Consider the following 13397-nt stretch of genomic DNA (forward strand, 5'->3'; position numbering starts at 1 on the left):
CTCGTAAAACTGACCATCCATCCGATCCTCGACTTCGGCGATGTCATTTACAAAATAGCCTCCAACACTCTACTCAACAAATTGGATGCAGTCTATCACAGTGCCCTCCGTTTTGTCACCAAAGCCCCATATACGACCCACCACTGCGACTTGTACGCTCTTGTTGGCTGGCCCTCACTTCATATTCGTCGCCAAACCCACTGGCTCCAGGTCATCTACAAGTCTCTGCTAGGTAAAGCCTGTCTTATCTCAGCTCACTGGTAACCATAGCAGCACCCACCCATAGCACGCGCTCCAGCTGGTCACCCCCAAAGCCAATTCTTCCTTTGGCTGCCTCTCCTTCCAGTTCTCTGCTGCCAATGACTGGAACGAACTGCAAAAATCCCTAAAGCTGGAGACTCTTACCTCCCTCACTAGCTTTAAGCACCAGCTGTCAGAGCAGCTCACAGATCACTGCACCTGTACATAGCCCATCTGTAAATAGCCCATCCAATCTACCTCATCCCCATACTGTATTTATTTATTTATCTTGCTCCGTTGCACCCCAGTATCTCTACTTGCACATTCATCTTCTGCACATTCTACCATTCCAGTGTTTAATTGCTATATTGTAATTACTTCGCCACCATGGCCTATTTATTGCCTTACCTCCCTTATCCTACCTCATTTGCACATGCTGTATATCGACCTTTTCTACTGTATTATTGATTGTATGTTTGTTTATTCCATGAGTATCTCTGTGTTGTTGTATGTGTCGAACTGCTTTGCTTTATCTTGGCCAGGTCGCAGTTGCAAATGACAAGTTATTCTCAACTAACCTACCTGGTTAAATAAAGGTGAAATATATTTTTTTTAAAACAACGCCAAGGTTGTGGGTTCAATTTCATCAGGAGACATACTGTATGGTATCACACTTGGCAGACTGAGTCTATGGATTTCAAAGGGTTGCTTCAAGTCTTTATGTACGACTATTGGTTACATTTGTTCATTTAGCAGACGCTCTTATCCAGGGTTGCTGGATTGAACTTAAGTACAGTTAATACATGTTATTATTAATGTCCCCAGCCAGAATTGAACCAATGATGCTGGTGTTGCTAGCTCCACAATGTTACCAACTGAGCTACCTAAGACCATAATCAGGACCGACATCAATACACGGATGACCTAGCCATGTAGGGGAAACAGCAGTGTCCATAGTACATGGGTGAGATTTACCATTTCACCCCTTCAGTTGAGTTGAATGGCTCAGTTCTCTGTTCTAATTAAGGGTACTGTCTTGTGTTAGATTTAACAGAGGGAAATTACAGATGTCAAGATGACCTCCACTCAGCAGACGAGAGGCGTATCAAAGCACTACACCATTTCCGTTGCCAGGCAACTGAAGTGGTAACAAAGTGGAGTTTTCAGAAGTGTTCGGTAATGACTACAGATTGTGTGTGCGGTTGTGTATATGTGTGTGTATGTGTGTGTGTAGTTTGTGAGTGGTAATGACTCTGATTGTGTGTGTGTGTGTGTGTGTGTGTGTGTGTGTGTGTGTGTGTGTGTGTGTGTGTGTGTGTGTGTGTGCGCGCGCGCGCACATGTGTGGTAATCATCTCATCTTGAATTAACAGAATAATGGGCCTTAAGAATCATGTAAACCATTAGGAGAGACTTTTACAAACTGTCCTGTGAGTGTGTATGCCTGTGTGTGTGTGTGTGTGTGTGTGTGTGTGTGTGTGTGTGTGTGTGTGTGTGTGTGTGTGTGTGTGTGTGTGTGTGTGTGTGTGTGTGTGACTCAGAGGTGGCTGGTCTGGTCAGGATGAGGTAGTTTAAGTTTTAGATGAGTTAAATACACCATATTGTCAGTAAGTGGCATCCACTGGTATTCATCAAGGACACCAATCAAGGACACCAATGTACTGTATGTCTCTGAAGAAACGGTGTCATTAGAGGTGTAGAATGGGGAACCCCTGCTACAGACTCAATGTTATCATGCCAATCTTTCCTATTCCTTTGGGATTCAGGCATGCAGATATCCCCATACATATAGGTCAGCATGACCTATACTTATAGGCTAGTAGGATCCACACATATAGGCTAGTAGGATCCATACATATTGGCTAGTAGGTTCCATACATATAGGCTAGTAGGATCCAGACATATTGGCTAGTAGGATCCACACATATAGGCTAGTAGGATTCATACATATAGGCTAGTAGGATCCATACATATTGGCTAGTAGGATCCATACATATAGGCTAGTAGGTTCCATACATATAGGCTAGTAGGTTCCATACATATAGGCTAGTAGGTTCCATACATATAGGCTAGTAGGATCCATACATATTGGCTAGTAGGATCCACACATATAGGCTAGTAGGATCCATACATATAGGCTAGTAAGATCCATACATACTGTATAGGCTAGCAGGATCCATACATACAGGCTAGCAGGAACTATACATATAGGCTAGTAGGATCCATACATATAGGCTAGTAGGTTCCACACATATAAGCTAGTAGGATCCACACATATAGGTTAGTAGGATCCATACATGCTGTATAGGCTAGTAGGATCCATACATACTGTATAGGCTAGCAGGATCCATACATATAGGCTAGTAGGACCCACACATATAGGCGAGTAGGATCCATACATACTGTATAGGCTAGTAGGATCCATACATATAGGCTAGTAGGATCCATCCATATAGGCTAGTAGGATCCATACATATAGGCTAGTAGGATCCACACATATAGGCTAGCAGGATCCATACATACTGTATAGGCTAGTAGGATCCATATATATAGGCTAGTAGGATCCATACATATCTGCTAGTAGGATCCATACATACTGTATAGGCTAGTATGATCCATACATATAGGCCAGTTGGAACCATACATATAGGCTAGTAGGATCCACACATATAGGCTAGTAGGGTCCATACATATAGGCTAGTAGGATCCATACATACTGTATAGGCTAATGGGATCCATACATATAGGCTAGCAGGATCCATACATATAGGCTAGTAGGATCCATACATATCTTCTAGTAGGATCCATACATACTGTATAGGCTAGTATGATCCATACATATAGGCTAGTAGTTTCCACACATATAGGCTAGTAGGATCCACACATATAGGCTAGTAGGATCCATACATGCTGTATAGGCTAGTAGGATCCATACATACTGTATAGGCTAGCAGGATCCATACATATAGGCTAGTAGGACCCACACATATAGGCGAGTAGGACCCATACATATAGGCTAGTTGGATCCATACATACTGTATAGGCTAGTAGGATCCATACATATAGGCTAGTAAGATCCATACATATAGGCTAGTAGGATCCACACATATAGGCTAGTAGGATCCATACATATAGGCTAGTAGGATCCATATATACTGTAAAGGCTAGTGGGATCCATACATATAGGCTAGCAGGATCCATACATATAAGCTAGTAGGATCCATACATACTGTACAGGCTAGTAGGACCCATACATATAGGCTAGTAGGATCCATACATACTGTATAGGCTCGTAGGATCCATACTTATAGGCTAGTATAATCCATACATATGGGCTAGTAGGAGCCATACATATAGGCTAGCAGGACCCATACATATAGGCTAGCAGGATCCATACATATAGGCTAGTAGGATCCATACATACTGTATAGGCTAGTAGGATCCATACATATAGGCTAATAGTATCCACACATATAGTCTAGTAGCACCCATACATTTAGGCTAGTAGGATCCATACATACTCTATAGGCTTGTAGGATCCATACTTATAGGCTAGTATGATCCGTACATATAGGCTAATAGGAGCCATACATATAGGCTAGCAGGACCCATACATATAGGCTAGCAGGAGCCAAACATATAGGCTAGCAGGACACATACATATTGGCTAGTAGGAGCCATACATATAAGCTAGCAGGACCCATACATATAGGCTAGCAGGAGCCATACATATAGGCTAGCAGGAGCCATGCATATAGGCTAGCAGGATCCATACATATAGGCTAGCAGGATCCACACAACAGATGCTGTGAAATATGGACTCAGCATAACGAGGCCACATTTGATCTATTGAACAATAGACTTCCATCTGACAAATATACTACTGCACGTACCTGTCCTGCTAGCATCTCGTAGAGGAGAACCCCATAAGCCCACCAGTCCACTGATTTCCCATAGGGCTGATATGCAATGATCTGTCAGGAGAGAAGAGAGAAAGGTGAAAGTGTCACGTCCTGACCCTAGTAAGATGTCATTTTCTATAGTAGTGTAGGGCAGGGCGTGGCAGGGGGTGTTTTTGGGCTGATCTATGTTTTCTAGTTCTATGTTTAAATTCTAGTTTTCTATTTCTAATGTTGGATTGTTGGGGTTGATCTCTAATTGGAGGCAGCTGATCCTCATTTGCCTCTGATTAGAGATCATATTTAAGTAGGGTTTTTTCTCATTGTGGTTTATGGGTTATTGTCTTTTGAGTAGTGTGTTGTCCTCTCTGCGTCACGGGTTGTTGTTTTATATTTTCAAGTATTTCTGTGTATTGCATTCAGTTTCACTTTTAATAAATATGTGGAACTACGAAAATGCTGCATCTTGGTCCGTTCCTTCAAACAACCGTGACAGAAAGAGCCACATTACATTAATAATATACTGCTGGAAGCCCAACCCAAACACACCCACTATTCCATTGTGGGACCAGCATGTGGGAACCACTGCAACACATGTGAATTTCATATTTACCCAGGTTTGCTCTGCCTCCAATTTCAGTCAAGGACAGTTACTCTGCTCTGAGCTACGTTAACAGCAGTAGCAGCACATAGGATTGTTCTCTTCAAAACTTCCACCACACCACCCACCATTATTACAGTGGGCTATGTATATCTGCCATAACAAAGGACTATTTTCCTACCATCCAATTTACCAGTCCACATGTCCACCCACACACATTGTACAGAAACACACAGAAGCTCTTGTGCTCGCACACACGCTCACTCGGATGCATAAACAAGCATGCACACACGCACACACACACGCGCACGCACACACACACACACGCGCGCGCGCACACACACACACACATGCGCGCACACACACACACACACACACACACACACACACACACACACACACACACACACACACACACACACACACCTAAATTGTAACTGAGCTGTGATGGCTTTTGCCACAGATGTGAAATGAGATTCAATTCTCACATGTAGTGAGGGATAAAACACAGCACATGCAGAAATTAGGAAAGAACATTCTACCACCTGTCACCCCCTCAAGCAGACAAGACAGGAAGCAGCTCTACCGCCTGTCACCCACTCAAGCAGACAAGACAGGAAGCAGCTCTACCGCCTGTCACCCCCTCAAACAGACAAGACAGGAAGCAGCTCTACCTTCTGTCACCCCCTCAAGCAGACAAGACAGGGAGCAGCTCTACCTTCTGTCACCCCCTCAAGCAGACAAGACAGGAAGCAGCTCTACCGTTAAACACAGGGACATGTCTGAGCATGTGCTGTTAGGCATCCATTCCTCATCAGAGTAACGAGAAGTGACAGGTCTATAATGTCGCTCCAGGTCCTTCACCGAGCCTCAGGCACACATTATATTGCATCTCTATGGCCGGAGGAACCACATGGTCCTACTATAGCCGTGTGACAGACTACTGAGGTACTTGAGGCTTGAATACACTGAGACATGACCATTACATTCTTCTCTGTTGCCTTTAGAAATTGATTTCAATCTAGACAACAGCAAAATAAAAGTTGTCTGAAAAGTGCTCAGATTCAAAGTCCATTCATTAAATTGACACCTCAACCTCAGGTCCCACCATGGAAACCCAGAGATAGAAACAGGGCTATCCCCACCTCCTACCTTTGGGTTGCTACAGTCCCTCATGAGTCACTACAGACAGAGAGGCAGGAGCACACACACACACACACACACACACACACACACACACACACACACACACACACACACACACACACACACACACACACACACACACACACACACACACACACACACACACACATACTCCATTAAAGAGATTCACCAGTACTTTTGTATACTTTTTAGCCAGTAGTTCTGAAAGTAGAACTCACGAGCCAAAAATGGTCCCCAGAAATTGTGTACTATGTCACATATGTGACCGACCGCCTCGATTCGGTCCTTTAGCCCTGCTCTTCTTTGTCTAGGATTCACATGTGAGGCCATGTAGTAAACTTACACTATATCAAATAAAGTCCACGTTTATTTGCCACATGCACAGGATACAGAAGGTGTAAACGGTACAGTGAAGTGGTACAGCCTCTCTGGGCTGTCTCCATTCATGACCCCTTATCTCTGGCCCTCAGCATCCTCACCCCTACCCATTACATCATTTCTTCTCTCCTGTCCCCCTCAGTCTCTCCCACTCAGTCTCTCCCCTAAGTCTCTCCCACTCAGTCTCTCCCACTCAGTCTCTCCCACTCAGTCTCTCCCACTCAGTCTCTCCCACTCAGTCTCTCCCACTCAGTCTCTCCCCCTCAGTCTCTCCCCCTCAGTCTCTCCCCCTCAGTCTCTCCCCCTCAGTCTCTACCTTCAGTCTCTCCCACTCAGTCTCTACCTTCAGTCTCTCTCACTCAGTCTCTCCCACTCAGTCTCTCTCACTCAGTCTCTCCCACTCAGTCTCTCTCACTCAGTCTCTCTCACTCAGTCTCTCCCACTCAGTCTCTCCCACTCAGTCTCTCCCACTCAGTCTCTACCTTCAGTCTCTCTCACTCAGTCTCTCTCACTCAGTCTCTCTCACTCAGTCTCTCCCCTCAGTCTCTCTCCTCAGTCTCTCTCCTCAGTCTCTCCCCTCAGTCTCTCCCCTCACCCCCCGTGGTCCTCACCTCTGGGGCGATATAGTCGGGGGTACCACAGAAGGTGCGTGTGACCATGCCTTCATACATGTTCTCCTTACACATGCCAAAGTCTGCTATCTTAATGTGGCCCTCAGAGTCCAGCATCACGTTGTCCAGTTTGAGGTCCCTGTGATAGAGGGATCAAAGAAAGGGAGAGAGATAAAGAGCAAGAGAGACATAAACAGAGAGAAAGAGAGAGGGAGAGGGGGAGAGGGGGAGAGAAAGCAAGAGAGTTGGAGAGAGAGAGGGAGAGAGTGAAAGAGAGAGAAAGGGGGATTAGCGTTGAGGTGTGGAAGGAAGGCGTTTGAGAGTTTAATTGTATGTCAGCTGTCATTTGATTACGGAGCTGGCATGTTGTTGACTGAATTATTACTGTTTGTTCTTTCTGAAGGAGGCAGAAGATCAGAGGGAGGCTGAAAACGTTTGAAAAACATCAATATTTTGCCTTAAATGATCATGTTTTTCTGTCCTCAACAAGCATTCAACACATTAAAACACTACAACAGACAATCATTCTTTGGCCTCTAATCAGCTGTGCTCCTACAGCAGCCCGCCTCCACTTTTCTTTTTACCATTCATTCGCTTCTACCTTCCTTTCTAGCGTCTTTCTGCTCCTTTGCCTGTTCATTTGCTTTCACTCTGCGTTTTATATTAGTCCTTTAGACCTGTGTTTTAAATCACTGTCCTTTAGCCCTGTGTTTTACATCACTGTCCTTTAGACCTGTGTTTTATATCACTGTCCTTTAGTCCTGTGTTTTATATCACTGTCCTTTAGACCTGTGTTTTATATCACTGTCCTTTAGCCCTGTGTTTTATATCACTGTCCTTTAGCCCTGTGTTTTATATCACTGTCCTTTAGCCCTGTGTTTTATATCACTGTCCTTTAGACCTGTGTTTTATATCACTGTCCTTTAGTCCTGTGTTTTATATCACTGTCCTTTAGCCCTGTGTTTTATATCACTGTCCTTTAACCTTGTGTTTTATATCACTGTCCTTTAGACCTGTGTTTTATATCACTGTCCTTTAGTCCTGTGTTTTATATCACTGTCCTTCAGCCCTGTGTTTTATATCACTGTCCTTTAGCCCTGTGTTTTATATCACTGTCCTTTAGCCCTGTGTTTTACATCACTGTCCTTTAGCCCTGTGTTTTATATCACTGTCCTTTAGACCTGTGTTTTATATCACTGTCCTTTAGCCCTGTGTTTTATATCACTGTCCTTTAGCCCTGTGTTTTATATCACTGTCCTTTAGCCCTGTGTTTTATATCACTGTCCTTTAGCCCTGTGTTTTATATCACTGTCCTTTAACCCTGTTTTATATCACTGTCCTTTAGTCCTGTGTTTTATATCGCTGTCCTTTAGTCCTGTGTTTTATATCACTGTCCTTTAGCCCTGTGATTTATATCACTGTCCTTTAGACCTGTGTTTTATATCACTGTCCTTTAGCCATGTGTTTTATATCACTGTCCTTTAACCCTGTGTTTTATATCACTGTCCTTTAGTCCTGTGTTTTATATCACTGTCCTTTAGACCTGTGTTTTATATCACTGTCCTTTAGACATGTGTTGTATATCACTGTCCTTTAGACCTGTGTTTAATGAACTGTCCTTTAGCCCTGTGTTTTATTTCACTGTCCTTTAACCCTGTGTTTTATATCATTGTCCTTCAGCCCTGTGTTTTATATCACTGTCATTTAGCCCTGTGTTTTATATCACTGTGTTTTAGCCCTGTGTTACATATCACTGCCCTTTAGCCCTGTGTTTTATATCACTGTCCTTCAGCCCTGTGTTTTATATCACTGTGTTTTAGCCCTGTGTTACATATCACTGTCCTTTAGCCCTGTGTTTTATATGAATGTCCTTTAGAACTGTGTTTTAATTCACTGTCATTTAACCCTGTGTTTTACATCGCTGTCCTTTAGCCCTGTGTTTTATATCACTGTCCTTTAGCCCTGTGTTTTATATCACTGTCCTTAAGACCTGTGTTTTATATCACTGTCCTTTAGCCCTGTGTTTTATATCACTGTCCTTAAGACCTGTGTTTTATATCACTGTCCTTTAGCTCTGTGTTTTTTATCACTGTCCTTTAGTCCTGTGTTTTATATCACTGTGTTTTAGCCCTGTGTTTTATATCACTGTCCTTTAGCCCTGTGTTTTATATCACTGTCCTTAAGACCTGTGTTTTATATCACTGTCCTTTAGCTCTGTGTTTTTCTCACTGTCCTTTAGACCTGTGTTTCATATCACTGCCCTTCAGCCCTATGTTTTATATCACTGTGATTTAGCCCTGTGTTTCATATCACTGTCCTTTAGCCCTATGTTTTATATCACTGTGATTTAGCCCTGTGTTTCATATCACTGTCCTTTAGCCCTGTGTTTTATATCACTGTGTTTTAGCCCTGTGTTTTATATCACTGTCCTTAAGACCTGTGTTTCATATCACTGTCCTTTAGCCCTGTGTTTTATGTCACTGTCCTTTAGCCCCGTGTTTCATATCACTGTCCTTTAGCCCCTGTGTTTTATATCACTGTCCTTTAACCCTGTGTTTTATATCACTGTGATTTAGCCCTGTGTTTTATATCACTGTGTGTTAGCCCTGTGTTTTATATCACTGTGTGTTAGCCCTGTGTTATATATCATTGTCCTTTAGCCCTGTGTTTTAATAGCACCGTCCTTTAGTCCTGTGTTTTATATCACTGTCCTTTAGTCCTGTGTTTTATATCACTGTCCTTTAACCCTGTGTTTTATATCACTGTCCTTTAGCCCTGTGTTTTATGTCACTGTCCTTTAGACCTGTGTTTTATATCACTGTCCTTTAGCCCTGTGTTTTATATCACTGTCCTTTAACCCTGTGTTTTATATCACTGTCCTTTAGTCCTGTGTTTTATATCACTGTCCTTTAGACCTGTGTTTTATATCACTGTCCTTTAGACATGTGTTGTATATCACTGTCCTTTAGACCTGTGTTTTATTTCACTGTCCTTCAGCCCTGTGTTTTATATCACTGTCCTTTAACCCTGTGTTTTATATCATTGTCCTTCAGCCCTGTGTTTTATATCACTGTGTTTTAGCCCTGTGTTACATATCACTGCCCTTTAGCCCTGTGTTTTATATCACTGTCCTTCAGCCCTGTGTTTTATATCACTGTGTTTTAGCCCTGTGTTACATATCACTGTCCTTTAGCCCTGTGTTTTATATGAATGTCCTTTAGAACTGTGTTTTAATTCACTGTCATTTAACCCTGTGTTTTACATCGCTGTCCTTTAGCCCTGTGTTTTATATCACTGTCCTTTAGCCCTGTGTTTTATATCACTGTCCTTAAGACCTGTGTTTTATATCACTGTCCTTTAGCCCTGTGTTTTATATCACTGTCCTTAAGACCTGTGTTTTATATCACTGTCCTTTAGCTCTGTGTTTTTTATCACTGTCCTTTAGTCCTGTGTTTTATATCACTGTGTTTTAGCCCTGTGTTTTATATCACTGTCCTTTAGCCCTGTGTTTTATATCACTGTCCTTAAGACCTGTGTTTTATATCACTGTCCTTTAGCTCTGTGTTTTTCTCACTGTCCTTTAGACCTGTGTTTCATATCACTGCCCTTCAGCCCTATGTTTTATATCACTGTGATTTAGCCCTGTGTTTCATATCACTGTCCTTTAGCCCTATGTTTTATATCACTGTGATTTAGCCCTGTGTTTCATATCACTGTCCTTTAGCCCTGTGTTTTATATCACTGTGTTTTAGCCCTGTGTTTTATATCACTGTCCTTAAGACCTGTGTTTCATATCACTGTCCTTTAGCCCCGTGTTTCATATCACTGTCCTTTAGCCCCTGTGTTTTATATCACTGTCCTTTAACCCTGTGTTTTATATCACTGTGATTTAGCCCTGTGTTTTATATCACTGTGTGTTAGCCCTGTGTTTTATATCACTGTGTGTTAGCCCTGTGTTATATATCATTGTCCTTTAGCCCTGTGTTTTAATAGCACCGTCCTTTAGTCCTGTGTTTTATATCACTGTCCTTTAGTCCTGTGTTTTATATCACTGTCCTTTAACCCTGTGTTTTATATCACTGTCCTTTAGCCCTGTGTTTTATGTCACTGTCCTTTAGACCTGTGTTTTATATCACTGTCCTTTAGCCCTGTGTTTTATATCACTGTCCTTTAACCCTGTGTTTTATATCACTATCCTTCAGACCTGTGTTTTATATCACTGTCCTTTAACCCTGTGTTTTATATCACTGTCCTTTAACCCTGTGTTCTATATAACTGTCCTTTAACCCTGTGTTTTATATCACTATCCTTTAACCCTGTGTTTTATATCACTGTCCTTTAGACCTGTGTTATATATCACTGTCCTTTAGCCCTGTGTTTCATATCACTCTTTTAGCCCTGTGTTTTATATCACTGTCCTTTAGCCCTGTGATTTATATCACTGTCTTTTAGCCCTGTGATTTATATCACTGTCTTTTAGCCCTGTGTTTTATATCACTGTCCTTTAGCCCTGTGTTTCATATCACTCTTTTAGCCCTGTGTTTTACATCACTGTCTTTTAGCCCTGTGTTTTATATCACTGTCCTTTAGCCCTGTGTTTCATATCACTCTTTTAGCCCTGTGTTTATATCACTGTCCTTTAGCCCTGTGTTTTATATAACTGCCCTTCAGCCCTGTGTTTTATATCACTGTCCTTAAGACCTGTGTTTTATATCACTGTCCTTTAGCCCTGTGTTTTATATCACTGTCTTTTAGCCCTGTGTTTTATATCACTGTCCTTAAGACCTGTGTTTTATATCAATGTCCTTTAGACCTGTGTTTTATATCACTGTCCATTAGCCCTATGTTTTATATAGCTGTCCTTTAGCCCAGTGTTTTATATCACTGTCCTTTAGCCCTGTGTTTTATATCACTGTCCTTTAACCCTGTGTTTTATATCACTGTCTTTTAGCCCTGTGTTTTATATCACTGTCCTTTAGCCCTGTGTTTTATATCACTGTCCTTTAACCCTGTGTTTTATATCACTATACTTCAGACCTGTGTTTTATATCACTGTCCTTTAACCCTGTGTTTTATATCACTGTCCTTTAGACCTGTGTTTTATATCACTGTCCTTTAGCCCTGTGTTTTATATCACTGTCCTTTAGTCCTGTGTTTTATATCACTGTCCTTTAGCCCTGTGTTTTATATCACTGTCCTTTAGTCCTGTGTTTTATATCACTGTCCTTTAGCAGTGTGTTATATATCATTGTCCTTTAACCCTGTGTTCTATATCACTGTCCTTAAGACGTGTGTTTTATATCACTGTCCTTTAGACCTGTGTTTTATATCACTGTCCTTTAGCCCTGTGTTTTATATCACTGTCCTTAAGACCTGTGTTTTATATCACTGTCCTTTAGCCCTGTGTTTTATATCACTGTCCTTTAGCCCCGTGTTTCATATCACTGTCCTTTAGCCCTGTGTTTTATATCACTGTCCTTTAACCCTGTGTTTTATATCACTGTGATTTAGCCCTGTGTTTTATATCACTGTGTGTTAGCCCTGTGTTATATATCATTGTCCTTTAGCCCTGTGTTTTATATCACCGTCCTTTAGTCCTGTGTTTTATATCACTGTCCTTTAGTCCTGTGTTTTATATCACTGTCCTTTAACCCTGTGTTTTATATCACTGTCCTTTAGTCCTGTGTTTTATATCACTGTCCTTTAGCAGTGTGTTATATATCATTGTCCTTCAGCCCTGTGTTTTATATCACTGTCCTTTAACCCTGTGTTTTATATCACTGTCCTTTAACCCTGTGTTCTATATAACTGTCCTTTAACCCTGTGTTTTATATCACTGTCCTTTATACCTGTGTTATATATCACTGTCCTTTAGCCCTGTGTTTTATATCACTATCCTTCAGACCTGTGTTTTATATCACTGTCCTTTAACCCTGTGTTTTATATCACTGTCCTTTAACCCTGTGTTCTATATAACTGTCCTTTAACCCTGTGTTTTATATCACTGTCCTTTAGACCTGTGTTTTATATCACTGTCCTTTAGCCCTGTGTTTTATATCACTGTCCTTTAACCCTGTGTTTTATATCACTGTCCTTTAGCCCTGTGTTTTATATCACTATCCTTTAGACCTGTGTTTTATATCACTGTCCTTTAACCCTGTGTTTTATATCACTGTCCTTTAGACCTGTGTTTTATATCACTGTCCTTTAACCCTGTGTTTCATATCACTCTTTTAGCCCTGTGTTTCATTTCACTCTTTTAGCCCTGTGTTTTACATCACTGTCTTTTAGCCCTGTGTTTTATATCACTGTGTGTTAGCCCTGTGTTTCATATCACTGTCCTTTAGACCTGTGTTTTATATCACTGTCCTTTAACCCTGTGTTTCATATCACTCTTTTGGCCTTGTGTTTTATATCACTGTCCTTTAGCCCTGTGTTTTATATCCCTGCCCTTCAGCCCTGTGTTTTATATCACTGTCCTTTAGCCCTGTGTTTTATATCA

The 13397-nt window shown here is 41.6% G+C and overlaps 1 protein-coding gene across 1 annotated transcript in view; it reads right to left on the reverse strand.

Moving 5' to 3' along the window:
• Positions 1–13397, reverse strand: part of prkcab (protein kinase C, alpha, b) — a gene marked incomplete in the record, with an annotated part of 241806 nt that overhangs the window by 14786 nt on the left and 213623 nt on the right. Inside the window, 2 exon segments of the mRNA XM_029728672.1 lie at positions 4133–4213; positions 6896–7034. Of these exon segments, the coding sequence (XP_029584532.1) occupies positions 4133–4213; positions 6896–7034 (220 nt within the window).

The sequence above is a fragment of the Salmo trutta genome, chromosome 32 (assembly GCF_901001165.1).
Source record: "Salmo trutta chromosome 32, fSalTru1.1, whole genome shotgun sequence".
NCBI lineage: Eukaryota > Metazoa > Chordata > Actinopteri > Salmoniformes > Salmonidae > Salmo > Salmo trutta.